This window comes from Eriocheir sinensis, chromosome 49, assembly GCF_024679095.1.
Source record: "Eriocheir sinensis breed Jianghai 21 chromosome 49, ASM2467909v1, whole genome shotgun sequence".
NCBI lineage: Eukaryota > Metazoa > Arthropoda > Malacostraca > Decapoda > Varunidae > Eriocheir > Eriocheir sinensis.
The window spans coordinates 2890291-2914460 of record NC_066557.1 but is presented as its reverse complement, the minus strand read 5'-3'; the positions used below and the strand labels follow the sequence as shown (position 1 = coordinate 2914460).

Below are 24170 nucleotides of genomic sequence, written 5' to 3'. Positions count from 1 at the left end.
TTTCTTTGTTTTGTTTGTTTTGTTACGTCAGATTTCTTTTTTTTGTTTTTGAGTTTTCAGCTTTTGTTTTGTTTTCCTCGGTTTCGGTTTCTTTTTGTTTTGTTCTTTTAGTATATCTTTGACTTAACCTTCCGGCGATATGGGAACGGGTCTCTATGCTACTCTTGGTACTTTTTTTTTTCAATGGCTAAAAAGAATAAGAAACCATTTACTGCATTTTAGCTCCCCCAATAACACGACTTTTTTGGTCATTGAAAAAAATATAAAACACGTCCAGAAAGTCAAGAGAAGTTACATTTTTCTCTCTCTTCTCCAAGTTTTTATTTACACGTCCATTTTTTGGCCTTTCATTCATGTAACTCAAAACCGAAGATTTTTTCTTTTGCCACTCGAAGGAAAAGTGAAAGAAACGATAATTTTTCTCTGAACACAAACCAAACAAACAAGCAAACCATTTTTCACGAAGCCCTTTGATTGGGGTTCGTTTCTTGAAGCCAAACTAAAGAATAATAATGATAATAATAAAAGGCTTTTGTACTGTGCCTCTTCCATATCGTCGTGTGGCCGGTGTGGTTAGCAAGTGTTTGGTTGTTTGGTAGTTGTAGCAGCAAGATTAGTGTGCGAAGTGTGTCCTTTTACCACCAGGGGGCAGGTGGAGGCTCCTGCCGCCTCACACACACACACACACACACACACTCGTCGTTGCTTTGGTTCAGATCTCATTTTTCATAATTCAATTTTATTATTATTGTTTATTCTTTTTTATTGTTATTATTACTTTTCTTCAAACACTGATCAAAGCTTGTGTTAGTGTGAATCACCTCAACCACACACTGCTTCACGGTAGCTACTTAATGATGATGATGATGATGATGATGATGATATGTGTTGCTTATAATCCCAATACCTGTGTTGCTATATGAGCCCCAGACTTCCAGCACCAAGATGTTCATATCTCTTGTTTCTTTTCCCAGGAATTGTTGGAATTTTGCCTGATGGCAAGTTTCCTTTGGGAGAGTATATCGGTTTGAATCCAGCATTAAACCTGGTGGGCCACACCTGAAAACTCCCTCTCGTGGCGCCTCTTATTCCTTGTATATATCCCATCAAAGGACCTAAAAGCCGGGGTGTTGCGCGGGCTCCGGCGACGACCTCCGCACGACCACCACACTAACACGACAGACTTGAGAGAGAGACACACACAGAGACAGAGAGAGATTGATTGCGTGCTTGCTTGAGAGAGACAGAGACAGGGAGACCTCGGCCGGCCCGTGCTGGTGTGGTCCGTGGCTCCGGGCCGCCGCGACGGTGTTGTTAAGACCTGCCGCCCCTCGCTCGTGACTGTGTCCACCTGGCGGGCCACTCAGTGACTCGTGCACTCACTCGTTCACTCATTGGCTTCTGTTCTGTCACGTTTTGGTTTCATCATCTTTACAATGGTTTGAGTTCGTTTTTGTATTATTTCTGGGAACACTTCTCTCCAAATCTTGTTGCTGCAACCTAAAGATGAAGGTACACACGCTAACAAGCCGAGGTGTAGCTGAGTGTGTCGTGAGCTCGAGGGCTGAACCGGCCACTCGAGGCTCCGAAGCTTCGAACGTTATCTCGAAGCTGTGTGTGGAGCTTTAAGATCACTGACATTGTGACAAAAACAAGGACAAAGTGTTAGTAAGAAAAAGAAAGTGAAAATGTTTGTTTCTTTCATATTTTTGTTACATAAGTTTTTCGTTTATGATTTAGTTAAGAGATTCACCCAGAAAAGAAGGTGGCCTAGAGAATTTATTATTATTATTATTATTATTATTATTATTATTATTATTATTATTATTATTATTATTATTATTATTATTATTATTGCTCTTGTTGTTGCTGTGGGTCCCTTTCCGCTGGGTGTCAAAATACCATCCTCTTGTTATATAAAAAGGTTCCATCCAGACATTCTTTCGAGCCGTCTCTCAGGTGTGGTTAATTGGACAGATGTGGCGAGGTGAGGCCAGGTGGGGGGGAGGAGGAGGAAGGAGGGAGGGAGGAGTGGGGGAAAGAGAGGAGGGGATTTAGATACTTGTTGGTAATGTTGGTTGTTTGAAGGTTGTGGTTGGTAGAATTGTGGTTGTCGTTGGTGGTTGTGGTGATGGTGGTGGTGATGGTCTGTCGGTTTGTTGGTGTTGTTTTGGTGTTGCAAAGGAAACATTTTGGATGTGGTTTGCCATCCCGTAATTTTTAAACGATATTACTACTATTATTATCATTATTATTGTGTTTATCATTATCATTTTCGGAAGCAATGCATTTTGTAGTATCTGTAGTGTTTTTTTGCATTTATAACTTATTTGAACATTATTTTTTGTCATTTATGATTATTTTAGTTTGTCGTTTCATTCTTTCTTGTTCTTATTTTTTTAATCGAACGTTTTTTTATGTTGTATTCCAATATTGTTTTTACTGTCATATCTCTGTTTCTTTTATATGCGAATCAATAACTGGGTCATTGAGGCTTTAGTGAGGTCTTTTGATGGTTAAGAATTACGCATGTCACCCTTTTGCAAAGCCGCGTCTTGCCTTCTTAAATATCGCTCTTTTTTCCTCGTCAATCCGGCATTATCAATGAATACCAAAAGTAAAGAAGGAATCGTTCTAGAGAAGTTCAGTAAAGGTTTAAATTCACGTACAACAAAAGTGATTAGTGCGATATAAATTATAGATATATCGAAAGAGAGAGAAAGAAAGAAAATTCCATATCGAATTTCAATTTTAGAGGCAATTTTTTTCCTCTTTCAAAAGTTAAGAAAAAGAGGAAAAGAGAAAAGCGTGTCAGATTTCCCATTTACTGTTCCTGCAACCACTTTCTCCCCTCATTCTCGTATTCATTTTCCTCTTAGTTCCCTGTCCACCACTTACTTCCTCACCCTCTCATTTACCCTCTTATCTCCTATCCACTCTCTTTTACTTCTTCATTTTCATCACTTTTTACCTTATAATCTCTCCCTTTCCCTTTCCTTTCGTCACTCCAATCTGACCACAAATAATATTCCTCCCTCTCATTCTCCCTCTCCTCTCTCATTTACCTCTCTTATCCTTTCCCTCTCAATCTCCCTCTCCTCTCTCATTTACCTCTCCTATCCTTTCCCTCTCCACTGTTTCCTCATAATCTTACTCTCTCATCTTTCGTCACAGCATCGTTTCCCTCTTTCTCATTTTCCTTTTCCTCCTGTTTACCTTTCCTCCAATATTTTTCTCTTCTGCTTTCTCCTCCTCCAAAAAAAAAGGGAAAATTCAGCTGACACTCTCTCCTTTCTTTTCCTTTCTCTTTTTTTTTTCTCTCGATTCTGTCGATGGATCTTCTCGCTCACATTTCCACCTCAATGACTGGTTTCAGTTAGAGCGACTTTTGTTTGTCACCCACACACTAGTTTTTATTTATTTATTTATTTATTTATTTATTGCTGTTTTATCCTTTCACGTATTTTTTTTCAAGTTTTTTTTTATTTTATTTTTTTATGGCAATCCACGTTCCCCTCCCTCTCTTCCTTCCTCCTCTTCTTCCTCCAACGCCTCCTCCTCCTGCTCCTCGCTCCACCACCTCCTCCTCCTCCATCACCATCTTCCCCTTTACATAACAAATGACGTGTAATGATGATAATAACGATGATGATAATGATGTTCGGTAAATAACAATAATAATAATGACAATAATAATAATAATGATAATAATAATAATAATAACCATCTAAATAAGTATTAAGTAACTCACTAAGAATATCTCCCTCAAGTTCCTCCCTTCAAAGAAAACAACTTATTATATGACATTTTTTTAGGCTAAGAGTATATCAAAACCGAGCTCTTTTAATTAACTTAGAACGTAGACGACTTAGACTTCTTAGCACTCACACTCCCCTTCGTAGCACGCCAAGAGCTCGGTTAAGGCCGACTAGAACCCTTTACAAGTCCTCTTAGGTGTTAGAAGTAAGTGTATTTTGCCTGTAAGATGCAGAGTTGGTAATACTGCTAAGTGTAAAAATCGTGGTAACATTTTTCTCTCAGTAAGATTTTTTTTTTTTGGATTCTCATTTTTTGGCACGAGGAATAGACGCACATGGCTGGGAGTCTTACCTAGTACTCCCTAGTCATAGATCAGCCCAGCCATGTAGAGAACAGCTAACTAGGGCTTTAGGCTTAACGGTACTATGCCAGGCAAATTTTTCCTCCCCCCTGTCTGTCAAACGCATCGGGGGTTTAGCGAGGCCTAGTTCTCACCACCTGTAGAAGGCCAGTCATTGAATAGTTGACTTTCATGCCCCCTTGAGCCTAGTTTAGGATTGGGTGACCCTCTCTCGCATTCTTGCCACGACAGGTCACGATAGGTCATCTCATAGAGGGAAAAACGACCGCATTTGAGCATTAGAATTTGACCTTTTGATTCCCTCCCTCCCCCCGGTCAGTCCCCCCTTGAGGGCCCCGTGTCGAAAATTTTATCGCTAGTCAAAACTTAATTCAAATTTTCCCCCAGAAGTTATAGGTGAAATTTAGGACGATAGAGAAAAGCAAGTAACGGTGAATCTGTTTTTTCTCTCGATTAGGTGAGCCTCCCCCTTTTTTCCCTCTCATTTAATCACGTGACTTGACAGAAAACGAGACCAGGGTGGAGTACAATACAGTGCCGGTACCATCACTTTTATTAACTATGCAAACTGCGATAATAAAAGAAAAAAACATACTTCCAGACGTATATATATATAATGCATTAATGACACCCCTTAACCCGTTACCTCACAAACCCTTCCCCTTAATAATCTCCCGCCCAATCGCTTGCCCTGCCAACGCGGTCAAATCTTTAATCGCCAATATTGTTGCTGCGCGTTTCTGTATCACTGTGAAAATCGCTTATCATCCACGCTCCTTAATCCCCTTTATAATCCCCTTAATCCCCTTTGTATAATCCCCATTCCTCCCCAGGATTTCTCTCAGCCGTCGCGAAGTTGTGTTTTATCATTGCGTGTTGAGCTTAAGCTGTTAATACTGGTAACCACGATGGAAAGCTCTATTTAGTTTGTATACACGACTATACAGAGACATAAAACTTAAGGACTACGTTTAGCTATGTATCATGGCTATAATATACTCGATTGATTTATTTTTTCAAATTTATATTTTCCTTGTGCTACTTATTCACGCGAGTCTGAGTCGTCATAAGTGAATAACGATACATATAAATACATGATATATATTTTTTGTACATTTTCTCCCCTTTCAATTGTACATTACGGATCTACATTGCATTTATTTACTCCTGTCTTCTCCTTGTTCTTGTTCTTGTTCTTTTTCTTGTCCTGTTTTGAGGTCTGGCGGCACCTCGGGTTCATTCTGTGGTTCATTTAGTGATTCATGAAGCTTTATGAGGCTTCGTTTGGGGGTTAATTTTGTCCTGTTGGTGCTGCCGGATGATGATACCTCTTACTGCTTCATTTTGGGCTTCACAGGGTCATTCGACGCTTCGGGCTGTAAGGGTTCGGTTCGTCTCCATCTTGGGTTCAGTGGTTCATTTCGGTGTTGGTTCACTCGGTGCCGTTTGCTTCGCTTGGGTCGGATGAGTTAATCGGAGCTTCTCGATTTGTATTCAGTCCGCTTTGGGTTCGAAGCAGCTTCATTTGCGTCCATTGTAAGTCCCACTCGAGGTTGCATTTAGTTAGGCGAGGCTTCGAAACGCTTGAGTGAGACTTCGAACAGGTTATAGTTAAGCTTCAAACTTTCTTAGAGAGGCTTTGATCCGCTTGTGAACGGAAGACTGAGTGACTGAGAGAGAGAGAGAGAGAGAGAGAGAGAGAGAGAGAGAGAGAGAGAGAGAGAGAGAGAGAGAGATGTTCATGGACTTAAGTGGAGCTTCATTAGTGATCAACGAAACCTTTGTGAGACGAATTAGGTGACTTGAAAACCCTTCACGTATTTTTACCTTTTTTTTAGTTTGTATTCTTAGTCTTTTTTAAAAATTGGTGTTACATTTATATCACATTTTTTATTGTTTTCTTGAAATTGACCGTTTTTTTATCAAAATAGGTTTACTGTGTATACTTTATACAGTTGTAAATATGACGAATTGATTTCAGTCTTTCTTTTGTATTTCTTAGTTTAGATACGAATGTAAAAAAAAATATTTGGGATTCTTTTTCTCATACTGTTATTGTTTTCTTAGACTTTAGTTTGTGTATTTATAATTTTGTTAGTCAAGACACCAACTGTACCACTTTTTCATGTATATAAAAAGACGAAAAGTCCATATCTGGGCACGACTTTTCGGTGAGTGCGTCCACAGCGTCCTCTTCCCGTCACTGGTTCACTTTAGGGCATCGGTTTAAGGTTTTTGAGTCTCCTCCTTCCACTTCGTCCTTGTGGTCTGGTTTTCCTTCCTCTTGACATCGAAAACAAACCTTTGAAACCTTTGTAAATCTCCCTTAACCCTTTTTAAAACCCTTTACCGTGGCTTTGTTTTTTTCCTTCCTAAAGCCGTAGTGTAGCGTGTCTGTCCCTCTGTGTTTGATTTTTATCCCTAAAGAGTTACAGCTGATGCTTTTATTCTACTGACTAACATGTACTGTACCACTAGAGGTGAAGTAGATACTAACATTACTTTTCTCCTTGTAGCCTTAGTCTCTTATGTCCTTTTAATAACATGTCCTTTACCTTCCTTTGTTTTTATCCCTAAAGGAGCCAGGAGTTCCTTTAACCAATATTTTACCATCCAATTTGGCGCCAAAATCTGACGGTCCAATTAGCCTTTTGGAGCCCCGTAAGAGTGGCGGGGTTTCTATTTTTTCCCTTACAGAGTGTGACTAAAGAACCTTCCTCTTAGGCGTGTGTTCCGTGTTTTAACATGTCCACCACTAACCCTTACTGTTGTCTCCCTGTAGAGGTCGTTTGTCTAACCTCCAGACCTCACAACCTTGATTTTAACCGTTGCAACAGAACACACAGAAAGATCCTATGCTTTTTAGTTGCAACTGCAAAGCCACGCAGAACCGCCATGACAGATCGCTTTTTTTCATCTCTTCCCTCATTTTAAAACAGCTAGAAAGAAAATAATATTAATCAGGAAACAGACCATTTCTAACGCCGTTGCAGAGTGCGGCTCCACGCTTGTGTTCCTTACCTTCGTCTGCCTCACTACTGACCTTGTTTTTATCCTGAAGGGACGCTTGTACCTTGTCGTCGCCTTGCTCTCCATCGCAGTGTCTGTCTGGATATTTTCTCCTCAAGGTCTTTTCAGCATTGCATTTCTGTGTCCCGGGAAGGTGTTGGACTCGCTAACGGTGTCTGGCTTGCTCCTCGCCGGCCATCTCTCTCTCTTATACCATTTATATGATGCATTATCCTCCTCCCTTCACGCACACGATGTATAATATTGAATAACTCTAGTGACCCCAACTTCCTATATTCGTGAAGGAAAGTCATTCATCTCCAGCTTCTCTATTTTTTAAGAAAGATAAAGAACGCATGCCAATACTACTACTACTACTATTGCTACTACTACTACTACTACTACTACTACTACTACTACTTTTTTCCACTTTGTTGTTGTTGTTGGTTTTTGAGCCCTTTCTGTCTTCTCTCTGTCGGTATTTCGTTTTCACCTTTTCAAATTATTTACGCATATCATAACTGTAATTTTTCTACCTGTAATTTGATGTCTCGGTTGTTGACATCTCTTAGGGTTGTTCCCCCCCTTGAACTCCCCCTCACTTAAGAGACCACCACTGCCACTACTACTACTACTACTACTACTACTACTACTACTACTACTACTACTACTGCCACTCTTGCTGCTACTATGTTAATCAGTCACGAGATCCAATCTTCTAATCTAAAATTCAATCCGCTAATTCGACATTCAATCGCTAATCTAAAATTCAATCTGTTAGTCCGAAGTTTAATTCACTAAAACGAAATCTTAACTTTTTTTTTTCACTACTACAAAATCTCACTTTTCGAAATCAACCTTTTTTCACTTACATGAAATCTCACTTTTTTCCAATACTTCGAAATCTAAAGTGTGGCAAAGTTCTGAGCATTTCTATTTTTCTTAACGTAACTTTTTTTTTTTTTTTAGTATTTTTCGGGTGGCCCAAGCGGTGGTGTCCTTGAGGGGGAGTTCAGGGGAGGGGGTCCTGCAGGATTCCTTAAGTTTAGGGATCCTTGTTAAGGTTTAGGATATTATTTAGTTTATTCTTAAGGCCTCGCGCCCTCCATAGCTCCAGTCACACTCTCCCCCCCTACAGCCCTCCCCCCTTCCTCCACCCCCTCCCGCGCCCCCCTCCACCCCTCCCCCCTCCCTTAACCTAGCAGAGAGTGGGGGAGAGGTAGAGGAGGGAGAAAATTAGGGAGAAATAGAAGGGAGAGACAAACCTTGATGGAGGAAGGGCGGAGAGGAAAAAAAGGGAGATGGAAGAAACACTGATAAAGAAGTAATTAAAAAGTTTGTATTCGTAACTTGCAATAGAAAATATAAGCTTAAAAAGTTAGTTGTCAAAATTGTAAGATACTGATCACTACTATTATTCTATTCGGTACTATATTATTTTTTTCCATTTTGTGTGTATACTTTTTTTTATAATGTGCGTCCGCGTCTGCTTGAGCGAGTTCGTGTGCGTGCGTGTGCGTGTGCGTGTGTCTGGAGTGTGTGGACCGCGCGAGGCACCTTTGAGAGAACTGGCTGTGTTTTAATCCTTGCCAAACCATATTGTGTGTGCGTGTGTTTGTTCCGTTCCCGCCATGAAGCAAACAGTCAAGCGTGTTTTTTGTGAGCGCCGCAAAGCACGCCTCCCACCACCTCAACCTAGATAAAACTATAAAAAAAGCTACTCACAAAACCTACAAAAAAATGCAACCAAAAAAATATATATATAAAGTTACCAGTAATCATAATTATTATAATCATAATAATAATAATACTATAATAATCATAATGATAATAATAATGATAATAATAATAATAATAATAATCCTCATTCAAGAATTGATTATGTATGTATGGAAAAATAAATATAATGGCCAAAATTTTTTAAACAACTTCTATTTCCTCTCTAGCTTGGTATTAATGTCATGTCTAGAGTGTTATAGATGAGAGGCAGAGAAAGAAAAAGAGAGTGAGAAAATGAGTGAGAGAGAGAGACATTGCATGCGAATCCCGAGGCATGAAGAGGGTTGGCCCAGATTTAAATAGACTCACTAGTTAACTATTTATAGCTCGTACCCATAGACTCTTTAATTAAATACTACCTGTGGTTTAGTGTGACCTACCTGTGTACTGTATAGGTGAGCCGCAATGACTTTCACTAATGAGGGAGTGCTTCACCAAGTCTTGTCGTGAACTCTATCACTAGGTCTAGGCATTACAGACTTTACTATACGGAGTTACTACTCTTATTAATGTTACTCTAGATTACTACTAATATTTTCTCTCGTAGTTGTCTTGTTGACTCTACTACCACTACTGTTACTGCTGCAGCTACTACTACCACCTTTACTGCTACTACTACTACTATTACTACTACTACTACTTTTTTTCTTCTACTGCTACTACTGTGTTTTTTTTTTTATTCTATTACAACTGTCCATTCCTCATTTGCTATTACTTTTATCATTTCAAGATTACTACTACTACTACTACTACTACTACTACTACTACTACTACTTCTACTATTACAACTTTTATATTATTACTATTGTTTCTACTACTACTACTACTACTACTACTACTACTACTACTACTACTACTACTACCATTCTACTATTACAACTTTTATATTATTACTATTGTTTCTACTACTACTACCTCTACTTCTACATTTTTTTCTACAATTTCGATTACGACCATCTCTCCAACTAATTTCTCCACTCTTTTCTCTCTATACTACTACTACTACTACTACTACTACTACTACTACTACTACTCGTGTACTGTACCGCTGCCATCATTAGGTAGTGAATGTATTGCCCTTTGCTCGAGCTTGATCGTAATATTACTTCGTTAATGCAGTAGGCAAGTCCCCCCCTTTGATCCCCCCCCCAACTTGCCCGCCCCTCCCCTCCCCACCCTCCCTCTCCTCCCCCCCCTTAAAATAACAACCCATATCCCATTTTCTATAAGGTGGTGAACTAAAGCCTGCCACCTCCCTCCCCCACCCCCAACTTGCCTCCTCCTCAACCCCCCCCCCCCCCGCTCCCTCCTGCCCCCCCTTGCCCCCCCTCTCCCCCTATATATCTGCTTTTTGGTCGAGAATAGACGCCGAATTATGTAAATCTATCGTAGTTTTCTGTCCCCCCCTGCCCCCTTTTTCTCAAGCATTTTTGTGTCCAGTGCCATGCGATTGGTGAGATGGAAGAAACTGATCAACTAGAGAGAGATATATTAAACAAGAGAGATGATAATAATGTGTTGCTGGTGGCGTACGATAACTTAGCTTAGTGTACGATGCTTTACGCTCAGTGTTTGTGTTGCCGTGGTACGATAGTTAACCTCTAGGGAAGATTTTCATGCACTTAGGCACTATACATATATATTTTTTACAGTAATTTGTTGGTCAAGGTACGCATATATTTTCTTTTTTCTTTTTATTTGTTTTCCTCCCGCTTCAAGGACATTTCAAAGGATTATTAAACGGAGGAAATATGTTTATACCTTTTTTGTTTCAGTAATTTGTTCAACGTACGCATGTGTTTTTTTTCCCATTTCAATTTCAAAGACTCTTAAGGAGGAAATATATCTGTACCTTGCTCTATTTTTTTTACAATTTTGAAGTCGAGGTAGTTTTGACTATTACTATTGTTTGTGGTATTAGCTTCCCTCTTTCTGTCTTATTTAAATTATTATTATTATTATTATTATTATTATTATTATTATTATTATTATTATTATCAAAGGCGTCAATATTCAAACTTATTCGTCTCTAAATAACTGGATCTACTTGCCTCGTTTATCAACATAAGTTTCCTTAATTTGTTTGACTTTTCCTTGATTGGCCGGCATCAAAATTTCCTTCCCTTTCATTGGTCAGGATCCAAATTAAAAGTTTCTTCGTTCATTGACTAAATCAAACCGAATTTTTAGTTTAACTGATGGAAAGTCTAAACCCTCGAATCGCTATCTTCTAATACCTCTTTTTCATCGCCTCTGCTTCCAACATGTTCAGAAGTTGCCGGTGATCGAACCAGAGACAAGATGTAATAGTAATAACAAGAGATGGTTGGACGAGTAGGGCGTAACGCAGACGAAGACGAAGAGAAGTCACTCGCGTGCGTCACAGAGCTGCGCGCGGCTTGTTTGTTGTTTGAGGAGGAAGTCGTTGAATAGTTTGTAAAATATAAATAAATACTTACTCGTACTAAGGCTAAAAAGTATTAGTAAATGAATTAACTGATAAGCATTCTGATATAAGTAAAGGTTGAGATGCATAAAACCAGTGGCGGATCAAAATATCTTTAATGACATAGAAAGTAATTGATTGACTGTCAAACAATAAAGATTTTGATGAAAAATTTCATCTCATTTTCCAGGATGAAAATAAAAAAAATGATATTTTTTTATAAATTATAAAGCATTTTGAAATAATTCATTTTTCTAACAATCCTTTTAAATCATTCATTGTTTTGAAATCGCAAAGGAAAAATCAAGGAGAGAAAACTGGAATCAGGTGTCCTAATTAGCTGCCCAGGTAACCTCCCCAGCTGTGTGATCCGCCACTGCAATAAGACAGAATGAGTGTGAAGCTGAGCCACACCCTTCCCCGCCACCACCACAACCTTAGCTCCTGTTTTTTATGACCATTATAGGGCTAACTGCAGCAATTCACCTAAGGCAGGACTCCCAGCCGGCCCTCAAATCTCAAACCAGCAATGCTCTTCCCCATTATCGTGCCGTCCATGTCCTTTCACCGGGTAAGACTCTGATACAAACGTTGTGTAGTGAAAGTTAAATTCACCGATTGCGCGATTTCCCCTGGGGTTGTTCACTTTAGCGCGGTCCCCTGAGATGGCTGGGTCACTGCGGGGTCGTAGAAGGGTTTGGGGCAGGTGGGTATGGGCGTGGGTTCCCTCTGGGGTTAGTGAGTGAGTGAATAAATGGCCGGAGGTTCGCGTAACTGGTGAATTTGCTTTCGTTTAGTGGTCGTTTGAGAATTGAGTAAGTGTACCCACGAGCTAAGAGTGACTAGGAGAAAACGGGAGAGAGAGAAAATGGGAACAAAGTGCTCGAGTAGTAGTGTTGTAGGTTGCCCCCTTCAATTAAACACAAAGCAAACCACCTACCTACCTCTACCTTTTTGACTTACTAACTCATTTTTTCGTTACTTTTGTGTGTGACGAAAGCTTAAAAAAGGAGAAAGAGAGAAATTTGAACGTCATGTCTTTGCATTAGAGAAAGTTCATTTTTTCCTTAATTGATGAGTCGCTAGGGTCAACTTACCTGCCATGCTGACGGTGTATGCACGCCCCTCTCAGCCTCGTGTACAGGTGTGCCGAGTGCCCGTGTGACACCTGTGGCTCACCTGTTGGCACCCTCAAAACAAAGGTACACCAGCCCTCGGCACGCCTGAGACACTCTATAAACACTTTGGTTGTAGTATTATTTTTTAATTGAAGGTAAACTTATAAAAAAAAGAATACTGAGATTACTACTAATGTCACTGTTGTACTATTGTAGATTGATTGCCTTACTGTTCATAATCCAACTTATTATTGAGCTGTTTATGTAGATTTTTCAATTGTATTCCCAAAAAAAATCAGAAGTACTGTAGTAGTCACTGTAGGATGTAATGTTTTGATTTTTTCCCTATTGTAACTTTTATTATTATTTTTTCACGTCCAGTTTTGTCTTCAATTGTCTAGGAGAGAAGAGTAATGGTACCTTTTTGTGTTCTTTTCTTTGATGACTTAGCGTAGTGACTTAGAAGTAAGCTAACCCATTTTTTTAAGATAACCAATGTATCCAAAGAAGGGGTAGTGAGTGTCCTATTCCACCAAGTGTTTAATGTGATAAAGAATACACGAAGGCGAAAAAGAGAGGCAGAGGCAACCAAAAGAAGAAGCGAGGAGGAGGAGATAGAAAAATGGAGGAGAGAAAAAAAGTGCTAGTGAGCAATAGAGGAAATTAAAAAGAGTGTGAGAGAGAGCGAGAGATAAAGATAGAGAAAGAGAGAGACAGACAATTGCTAATTTTTGAGTAAGTACCAATGCCGGATGAGTTGTCTGGCTTACCTTTCCCACACTGATCGCATTTTGCTCCTGTTGGATGGACTGTCCTTACTTCGCCCTAGACGTAGTCTCTCTCCCCAACACACCTTTTCCTTAGTCTGAGGTGGCCCTAGGTGAAGCAGTCCTTAGAAGAAGCTGTCTAGATGCGTGTGTCTGCACCAAAGGAAGAGAAAGGGGCCTTGCTGCAAACCCATAGCCGTGGGAATGACCAATCAAGACATCTATATTTAGTGAAGCTCAGAGAACCAGTTCCTCTTCCACTACTACCACTACCACTACTACTACTACTACTACCTCCACTACTACTACTGCTACTACCACTCCCACTACCACTACTACTACTTACTACTACTTACCACTACTACTACTACTACTACTACTACTTTTTAGATAATTTAGTGTTCTCTTAGTACTCTTAGTGATCTTATAGGTGCCTTAGCGCTCTCTCTATGCTAGAACAAGTGTCTTACTTTAGGCTTAGTCACACTATTAGAGATGTTCATTCCAGATGATATCCTAGAGTCTTAGTCAAGTGAAAAGAGTCAGTCTAGATGATGCCAAGTGTGTTACTCATGTTGATGATGATGATGATAGACTGACTGGTTGATATGATGATGATGGTGATGATGATGATGTCTTGTTACTAGTGATAACTACTAATGTACTAGGTGAATGTACTCTTACTACCATTAGAGCAGAGGCTGTATTGACCTGCGAGTGTACTATTAGGATGACTTAGAAAACTTTAGATAACATGCAATAACTAGAGAGAAATCACTGTGTTCTTCAATAGACTCACTAACTTTCCTTCTTCCAGGTTCTTAGTCAACTGTTTTAGACCATCTACTAGCACCAACATTTTCTAGAACCAATTTTTGTAGCCTTTCTAGTGAGTGGTTCGCCTCATAGCTTGGCGGTGGCTGTAGCATCGCCGCCACCGCCGCCCACATTTTGGGTTTGGCATGTTCTTGGCCCGACAAAAGTGGTAGTGTTGAGCCGTTTTTCTAGCGTGTGTTTCTGCAGCTGTTTTGAGAGTGTGCCGCCCGCTGCCCACTCTCCCTTGGCCCCACTAACCGTTTTCTTTGATTACTTGCCCGGGAGACTGTTTTAATATTGTGATTTTCTCAATGATCCAACAACGTGTCTTTTTTTGCACAACTTGTCATGGATTTTATTATTAACTCTACTAACCCGGAGCCGCTCACCCAGACGTCCCTTACAAGCCCCAGTACAACAAACTATATATACATAATAACACCTTTTTTGTAATCCCATTGTAAACTCCTTTTAAATAAGAATTACAAACCAAACCAAACCATTTTTTCTCGTGTGAATTGATATGACCAAAGATTTTTATGGCTTTGGCCCTCTTGACCCCCCTCCCCTCCCCCCCACTCCCCTACTAATCACTTTTCTGCCCCGAGACTTTCCCCCGCCATGACCTCGCTTGACCTGACCTTCCCTGTCTCCGCCCAGGTTTCCCCGCCGGGTGTGGCTACTTCCCCTCAGCCACAGGAGCTTCCATCACAGGCGTGTCCCCTCAAACCCCCACCCCCGCTGACGGGTTCAAGGCTGCTGCTTACTATGACTCTGGTGCAGTAGCCACGCCCACACTGACGCCCACGGCCCCCATCACACCCACACTCACGGTAAGCCTCACCCAGACATCGCCACCCCCACATCTTCACCTCCACGCGCCGCCCACCTGAGAATAAAGAAGTAGAGGCAGTTTTGGTAGGTAACGCAACACTCGTCACCTTTTTCCAGGGCGAAGTGACCGAGGAAATGTTGCCTTACCATCTTCAGGCTGAGCGACTCGCGGCCGGGACTTATTATGATTCCGGCACCCTGGCCGCCGCCGTCACCATGAGCGGGGCGGGGCCGGACCAGAGGGGCCAGCAGCCTATACAGGTGACCGCCGCTGCCCCGCACTCCAGAGCCGACCACATCAACTCCTCACCCATGCTCAGGACTACAGGTAACGTGCCGACCTTCTCACCTTTACCTGTAGGGACTAATTAGAAAATTTAACCCACATTGCTGATTTTTTTTGTAGAATTTTTGAATAAGGAATTTATCAGTTTTTTTTTTGTCGTTGTTTTGGATCGATTTTTTGAATAAGGAATTTTTACTTCTATATTTTTTTGTTTTATTTTAGAGTAATTAAAAAAATAAGGAATTTTTTCAAGTTTATTATATTTTGTGTGTTTTGGGAAAATTTAAAGATAAGGATTATCCCATTTTTTCAATTGTTTATTTCTTACCTGTGAGGAAGAAACATTTTGAGATATTTTTTTCATAGTTTTTACTTCGAATTTGAGTGGATAGTCTTCCCTTGAAGTAGAATTTTCAAGGGTTGTTTGTTTTGTAGTGTGTGTGTGTGTCATTCACCTCTGCTGCGGGTCTCTCTCGAGACAGCCAGCCGTTCCCCTACGGAGAAGCATAGTGCTTATAGTACCGATCTTTGGGTAGGACTGCGACCACTCACACACAACACACCGCGACAACGAGGTCACAACTTCTTGTCTTACGTCGCGTACCTACTCACTGCTAGGTGAACAGGGGCTACACGTGAAAGAAGATATACCCAACTTATCTTCATCCGGCCGGGGAATCGAACCTCGGTCCTTCTGGTTGTGAGGCAGACGCTCTATCCACTGAGCTACTGGGCCGTGTGTGTGTGTGTGTGTGTGTGTGTGTGTGTGTGTGTGTTTAACGCTAACATTTTCCTTCATCCCGTACAACATTTCCTCGCAGCTCCGCTCTTATCGCCAAATTTTCACCGTCGCTCCTAAAACTCCCCGATTCTTTTCAAAGTACTCAACTTTGAAAATCGGTAATTATTTTAGGACAGTCTGAATGGCTTTCCGATAACATTCTTGTCCTTGGTTGTAGCGGCGTTTCTCGTACTATGTGTTATGTGTTCAGGGAGGATTGCTAACTCTATAGACTCCTGTAATAGTGTGTATGATTATTGAAAACTATACAGGATAATAATGTTAATGACACTAGTAATAATAACTAATAAGGGAGGCGGTGGCTAAGTGGTTAGCGTGCGGGCGGAGCGTCCAGGAGGAGCCCGGTTCGCGACCCGCCCACCGCCACAAGCTGGGATTTTTTCGTCGCCGCCGAGTGGCCTAAAGCCCCGTTCACACTGTGCCGACTCTGGGCCACGACAACCCAGCGACTTCTGCATTTGACAAGTTGGTTCCCACGCTCCAAGAAGGGAGGGGAAGTTTTATTTGGGTCTTGGTGTCTTGCCGACTGTCTGGGACATTCGCCCAACTAGTTGCCAGCATGTCGTGCTAACCCTCACGACTCCAGACTCGCGTCACGACGTCGGCGCAGCATTCGGCAACAGTCTCAAGACCTCTTTCAAGACATGCCCGACCCTTTCACATCAACACCCAAGACCTCGTGTACAATAAAGTCGAGGATAGTCGTGGCCCAGAGTCGGCACATGATATCCTGAAGATCATTTTATGAACCCGGGTTCTAGATTCTCTTTCCAAAAAGAGGATCAAAGGTGAGCTCCGGGGGACATCATCAGTCAAGGAAGATGGCGCCTCTATAAACACTTGCCTGCGCCATAACAGGCTGAGGCCGACCGTCAGTCCCGCCAAGAAAGCCTACCGGCGTCATAGGCAGAACGTAAAAAAAAAATAATGATAATGATTACGATAAAGATGCTTCCAAAACAGAATAATTACAATAATTATCATAAAAATAGTATTAAGAATATTAGTAATAGTGAAAACAGTTCTTCCATCACATTACTTTCTCATTAGTCTTTGCAAAAGGAAAAGAAATGGGGAATAGGAAAAATAATGGTATTAACTGAAAAATGGTGAACGATACGGGGAGGAAATGAAACACGAAGAAAATCAAACAAAGAATAAAACACAAAGAAAGCAAAACACATAAGTAAAACAAAGAAAACAAAACACGTAAGTTAAACAAAGAAAACAAAACACGTAAGCAAAACGAAGAAAGCAAAACAAACAAGATAAAATACGAAGAAAATAAAACACAGACCGTTACAGAAGAACTAGAGAGAAAAAGAGAAGCAAGTAAATCATGTCCAAACCGTGCCGTTCAGCGGAGCCTCGTCGCGCAATGCATATCAGCGAAATTATAGGGAAATAGCAAAGCGCTTTTATTATTATTCCCCTTTTTTTCCTTCCTTTCTTTTTATTCGCTCGCAGATTTTCGTCTTGTTTTTCCTCTCAGTGGACACGGTATTCCCATTTTCTGTGAATTAAAAACAGGGGGACTTGTTTTTTTATTTATTTTATTCATTTTGGGAGTTGAGAGCGTTTGCCAATGATTTGTGAAGAGAGAGAGAGAGAGAGAAGGAAAAAAAAGTAAAATTTCTCAATATTGTATGAATTTTCTAATGAAACTCGTGTGCATCAAACTAATGGATTCTGGGGAGAGAGAGAGAGAGAGAGAGAGAGAGAGAGAGAGATTGTCACCCACTACTAACACTATCAATTGCAGTGTCACCAGCACCACCACAACCCTCCTCCTCCTCCTCCTACTCCTCCTCATCCTCCTCCTCCTCCTCCTCCACTGCTTCACAATAACACCCCATCAATGTCACACACACGCACGCACACACACACACACACACACACACACACACACACACACACACACACACACACACACACACACACACGTTTATTCTTACCTCTCCCTCCTCTACCTTCCTATCCCCACCTCTTCCCCTTCTTCTTCCGTCTTTCCTTCTTCTCCCTTTCTCTTCATTCCTCTCTCAACTCGCCCTTTCCTCCCCCCCTCCCCTTTCCTTCTCAGCTCTCCACATTAATATCCTCCCTTCCCCTTTGCCCCTCATCGTTGTTATCCCATTCCTTTCCCTTCCCTTATCTCCCCTTCCCTTCCCTCCTTTCCCCTTTTTCCCATCCTTTCCCACTTCTCTATTCTCTCCTTCCATCCCCACCTCTTCCCCACTGAACCCATTCCCTTCCATCTCCTTCCTTCATTTCTCTCCCCTTTCCACCCCTACCCAGCCCATCCCCTTTCCTTCTTTCCCCTTTCTTTTCCACCTCTTCCTCTCCCACTCCTTCCTACCCCCTTCCCGTCCTCCCTACTTTCCCATACTTTCCCTTTCCTTCCATTCTCTCCCACCCACCTATTCCTCCCTACCTAGTCCATCCCCTTTCCTTGTCTCCCTTTCTTTCCAACCTCTTCCTCTCCCACTCAACGACCCCCTTCCATCCCCTTCCTTTCCCTTTCCTTCCGTTCTCCCTTTCTCACCCATTCCTCTCTACCCAACCCATCCCCTTCCTTTCCCATTTCTTCCCCACTCACCCATTCCTCCCTACCCAACCCATCCCCTTCCTTTCCCATCTCTTCCCCACTCACCCATTCCTCCCTACCCAACCCATCCCCTTCCTTTCCCATCTCCTCCCCACTCACCCATTCCCCCCTACCCAACCTATCCCCTTCCTTTCCCATCTCTTCCCCACTCACCCATTCCTCTCTACCCAACCCATCCCCTTCCTTTCCCATCTCTTACACCCACACCCATTCCCCCTCACCCCACTCCATCCCTCGCCATCTTAACGTAACTCACCCTGTCTCTCGCTCCTCCCCAGTGATGAACAGCTTCCCCCAGGGGTACGGCCCCCCCACCTCCCCCGCCACGGCCACGAGCAGGGGGTTCGGGCACACCGGCTCCCCGGGGCCCATGGATGTGTTCTCGGCAGCCCCGGGGGACACGGCCGTGGGCTACGTTCAGGCCGCCTCCCCACAGCCCTCATCCTTCCCCGTCACTGTCAACCGGGTGAGTACTGCTGGGGAAGGGAGGGGATGGTGGGGAATTGGATGAGAAAGGTTGGGGAATGGAGTGTTAAAGGTGCAAGATGGAGTGGGAGTTTGGGTTATAAGGATGGCGCATAGACTGAGGATGATTGTGATACTGAATGAGGAGGAGGACAGCTGGGGAAGGGTGGGGAAGGTAGGAGAAGGCGGGGATACTGGGGAAGGGTGATGAAGGTGTGTTTTGGATAGGGAAGTGTGAGTTTGGGTGATAAGGATGGCGAATAGACTGAGGATGATTGTGACACTGAGTGAGGAGTACAGCTGGGGAAGGATGGGGAAGGTAGGAGAAGGCGGGGATACTGGGGAAGGGTGATGAAGGTGCGTTTTGGATAGGGAAGTGGGAGTTTGGGTTATAAGGATTTGGAATAGTGATGGTGATTGTGATACTGCGTGAGGAGGAGTACAGTTGGGGAAGGTGGGAGAAAGTGAGACTCGGGGATACTGGAAAAGGTGATTAAGATGCATTCCGAATGGGGATGGCGGGGAATTGGATTAGACATGATGAATGGAGTGTGAATGCTGGGGAATTCAGTAAGGATGACTGGGTATTGGTTGGGGAAGGTGGGGAAGGTTCGGGAAGGCGAGGAAAGAAATGATTTAGGTGACGATTAGATGGGGAAGTGGGGGGTAGTATTAGAAGGATGAGGAGTTAGTGAGGACGTTGAGGAATTGAGTGGGAAGGATAGAAAAGGTTGGGGAAGGCGGGGAATGGAATGATTTAAGTGAAGAATAGATGGGGAAGTAGGGGGTTGTATTAGAAGGATGAGGAGTTAGTGAGGACGTTGAGGAATTGAGTGGGAAGGATAGAAAAGGTTGGGGAAGGCAGGGGAAGGCGGGGAATGGGGGTGCTGAAGATGGATTTTGGAAGAAGGCAGGGAAGTGGATTATACAAATGGGGAATTGACTGAGAATGCTGATGGGAAGATGCGTAAGGATGATTAGGGCTTAGTTAGGGAAGCTGGTGAAGGGGAATGAGGGTGTTGAAGATGCAAGTTAGATGGGGAAGTGGGAGTTTGGATAATATGGATGGGGAATAGAGTGTGGATGATTTTGATATTATGTAAGTATGAGAACAGTTGGGGAGCGCAGGGATGTTGGGGAGTTGGATGAGGAAGGTGCAAATTGATGGAGGAGGTCGGTGTTTGGATTAAAAGATGAGGATGATTAGAGATTGGAGAAGAATGAAGAGGGGCAGTTTGGTTGACGAAGTGGGAGTTTGGATTAGAAAGACGGGTGAGTGAGGATGATTGGATATTAGAAAAGAATGAAGAGGGGCAGTTTGGTTGGCGAAGTGGGAGTCTGGATTAGAAAGATGGTTGAATGAGGGTGATTAGGGATTGGTTGGGAAAGCTGGGGATTGAAAGGGGAAAGATTCTTCTCCAATGATTTTTTTTTATATTCCTTGTGTCTTTAACATCGCTTTCCTTGTTATTATTTAGTTATTATCTCTGTGTCATGTCTTTCTGTCTAAATTTGTCTCTTTTTTCTGGCTATCTGTCTATTTGGTTCTATCTGTATGTATTTGTATCTGTCTGTCTGTATGTATGTATGTATGTTTGTGTCTCTGTCTGTCTGTATGTATGTATGTGTGTGTGTTTGTCTGTCTGTCTGTCTGTTTGTATGTATGTATGTATGTGTGTCTCCCTCTCTGTCTGTCTATCTGTCTGTCTCACGCGATCCATCAGCCGTCCAATCCCTCTGTCTCAAGTTCTGTTAATCTCCCTTCCTCCTAATGCTTCTATATCCTCCCTCTCTCCCTCCATCCCCCCAATGCATAGCCCACAAGTCTCTTCTATAAGTTGGGCTCAAGTTGGTCTCGGGAGTGTCGGACTAATGAGAGGAGGGAGAGAAAGGAGGGGGAGGGAGGGAGGAAGAGAGGGAGGGAGGGAGGAGGCAAGAAGAGGGAAAATGAGACTGTCTGAAGGAAGGAGGAGGAGGAAAGAGCGAGGGAGGGAGGATAGTGGAGGTAAGAGGAGAGTGAGTTAGAGAGAGAGAGAGACGGAAAGGGAGAAGAGAAAGGAGACAGATAGAGAAGGGAGGAAAAGGAGGAAGGCGTGGAGAGAAGGAAGTGGAGGAACGGAGGAAATTGAAAAGAGGAAGATGGTCTGCAGAGAGAGAGGCCCTTCATGTTAAGATTAAGTCCACGGTTCCTTGTCTGCATCTCTCCTAAACTCCTTCCATTTGCGTCACTCCTCCGGGAAGACATTTGCTTCCCTCACTCCCTCGCTCCTTTACTCCTTGCCCTTGATTCTGGTTTCCTTCCTTCCTTCCTTCCTTCCTTAATTCCTTGCTTTACGCTCTACTTGTATCTTCTTTTCTTGTTTAACTGTTTTATTGTATTTTTTCCTTCATCCTTTTTCTTTACATTGAATTTTCTCTTTCCTTCATTCATTCCTTTACTTGTCTTAACTCTTTATTCCTCCCTTCCTTCCTTCTTTCCTTCCTTAATTCCTTGCTTTACGCGCTACTTGTATCTTCTTTTCTTGTTTAACTGTTTTATTGTATTTTTTCCTTCATCCTTTTTCTTTACATTGAATTTTCTCTTTCCTTCATTCATTCCTTTACTTGTCTTAACTCTTTATTCCTCCCTTCCTTCCTTCCTTAATTCCTTGCTTTACGCGCTACTTGTATCTTATTTTCTGGTTTAACTGGGTTTTTTTTTTCTTCAACCTTTTTCTTTACTTTGCATTTTCTCTTTCTTTCATTCATTCATTTCCTACTCTTAACTCTTTATTCCTCCCTTCCTTCCTTCCTTCCTTCCTTCCTTTATTCCTCGCTTTATTCTCCCATTTCATCATCTTTTTCATTTTTTGCTTTTCAACTTCTTTTTTTTTACTCTTTTTTCTCTTTACACTGCATTCATTCATTCTTCCGTTCACTCGTTTATTCCTTGTCCTTCATTCTTTCTTCTTTCTTTCTTTTGTTCCTTGCTTTATTCTCCTGTTTTATTTTATTCTTATTTTTCACCCACATTTGTTTTATTTCTTGTGATGTTCTCCTTTTTTTTTCATTTCATTCCATTCCTTCTTTCCTTTATTCCTTACTTTATACATTTGTTTTCTCTTGTTATTTTTCTTTTTCTATTTTTTTTTTTACTTACTATTTTGACTTCCTCTTATTTTCCTTCCTCTGTATTCCTTCTTTCCTTCACTCCTTCATTCTTTACCTTTGATTCTTCCTTCCTTCCTTCATTCATTCATTCCTTACTTTATTTTTTTTTCTATTTCCTTTGCTTTTTGTATACTTTTGACTCCCTCATTTTTTCTTAGTTCTTTCCTTCGCTCCTTCATTCAGCATCCTTGATTCTTCCTTCCTTCTTTCCTTTAGTCTTTTCTTCCTTATCTCTTTCTACTCTCTGTTTTTTCGTATTTTGCTTCCATTTTTACACTCTATCTTCTTTCATTTCTTCGTTTCTTTACTTCACTCTTTCCTTCCTTCTTTCTTTCACTAGCATTCGTTCGTTCTTTTTCACTCACTTTTTACCGTCTTTTTATATTTTTCTTTCTATTCTATTCCTAAATCATTTACATTCTGTTTTATTCTTCCTTGCTTTCTCTCTTCTATCTTCGAAATGCTAAAGTTTCCTCCCCTACTCCTCCTCCTCCTCTTCCTCCTCCTCTTCTTACTCCTCATTCCTCATCGTACAGCCAGTCTTTCTCTTTTACTTACCTAATCTCCCTTAACCCTCCTCCTCCTCCTCCTCCTCCTCCTCCTCCTCCTCCTCCTCCTCCTCCTCCTGGTGTGCTAATTTCTCGCCCAAGAAGTCTGGATATTCACAACTCATCTCTCTTTGGGATAAAAAGTTGCCTAGAAATGCTTAATGTGAAGAGGAGGAGGAGGAGGAGGAGGAGGAGGAGGAGGGAGAAGAATGGGATAAGGAGGAGACTGCGAGTGAGTTCAAGGAAGAGAGGAATGAAGAGTATGAAAGAAGTGTGATGCGAATTTTAATTTTCTTCTCTCTCTCTCTCTCTCTCTCTCTCTCTCTCTCTCTCTCTCTCTCTCTCTCTCTCTTCATTTACCCGTTTTTTCCCTTACTTTTATTTTTTCACGTTTTTTTTATATTTTTAGTTTAGTTTCTTCTTCGTTAACTTGTTATGATAATGATTTAAGTTTCCTTTCCCTACTTTCTTTTTCTCTGCTTTCATTTGTCTTTCATTTTTGTGTTCCTTCATGTTCTTTTCCTCGGAGTCTTTTCCTTTGTGTTGCTTCTTTGTTTGTCTTTTCTTTATTTTTTTTATTTCCTTCTATTATTTTTTTCCATTTCCTTATATTTTTTTTCTATCTTTTATTCCTATTGTCTATTTATTCTCTTAATCTATGTTTCACTTCATTCAATTTTTCATGCATATTTTCTTCTTTCTCGTTTTACTTTAAAGAGGGGAGGTGGGGATCGATTTTGTTCCCATATATCTCTTTTTTTTTTTTCCTTTTTATTGTTCTTTCCATGCTAATCATCCTTCACCCTTTCCTTTTTACTATTTTTCTACCATTTCTTTCACACTATTTTCTTCTTCGTTTGCCTGCTCTTTTTTTCCCTTTTGCTATCTTTTTTCCTTTTTGTTGTTCTTTCCATGCTGATCATCCTTCACCCCTCCCTTTTTACTATTTTTCTACCATTTTTTTCACTTTTCTTCTCCGTTTTCCTGCTCTTTTTCTCATTTTGTTCTCTCACCATTACCCATTACCTCCTTTTCCTTCCCTACACCCTCACTTCTCTCCCTCATTTCTCTCCTCTCCCTCATTTCTCTCCTTTATATCTCTCCTCTCTCATTTCTCTCCTCTCCCTCATTTCTCTCCTTTATATCTCTCCTCTCTCATTTCTCTCCTCTCCCTCATTTCTCTCCCTTATATCTCTCCTCTCTCATTTCTCTCCTCTCCCTCATTTCTCTCCTTTATATCTCTCCTCTCTCATTTCTCTCCTCTCCCTCATTTCTCTCGTTTATATCTCTCCTCTCTCATTTCTCTCCTCTCCCTCATTTCTCTCCTTTATATCTCTCCTCTCTCATTTCTCTCCTCTCCCTCATTTCTCTCCTCTCCCTTATATCTCTCCTCTCTCATTTTTCTCCCTCATTTCTCTTCTCTCC

At 41.6% G+C, this 24170-nt stretch overlaps 1 protein-coding gene across 1 annotated transcript in view; it reads left to right on the top strand.

Annotated features, from left to right (window-relative positions):
• The window catches only part of LOC126981621 (RNA-binding protein Musashi homolog Rbp6-like), a 124392-nt gene that overhangs the window by 82391 nt on the left and 17831 nt on the right, over nucleotides 1-24170 (top strand). Inside the window, exons 7-10 of the mRNA XM_050833057.1 lie at nucleotides 11821-11925; nucleotides 14716-14888; nucleotides 15007-15217; nucleotides 18861-19048. Coding sequence (XP_050689014.1) covers nucleotides 11821-11925; nucleotides 14716-14888; nucleotides 15007-15217; nucleotides 18861-19048 — 677 coding nt within the window. The remainder of the gene's footprint in view (nucleotides 1-11820; nucleotides 11926-14715; nucleotides 14889-15006; nucleotides 15218-18860; nucleotides 19049-24170) is intronic.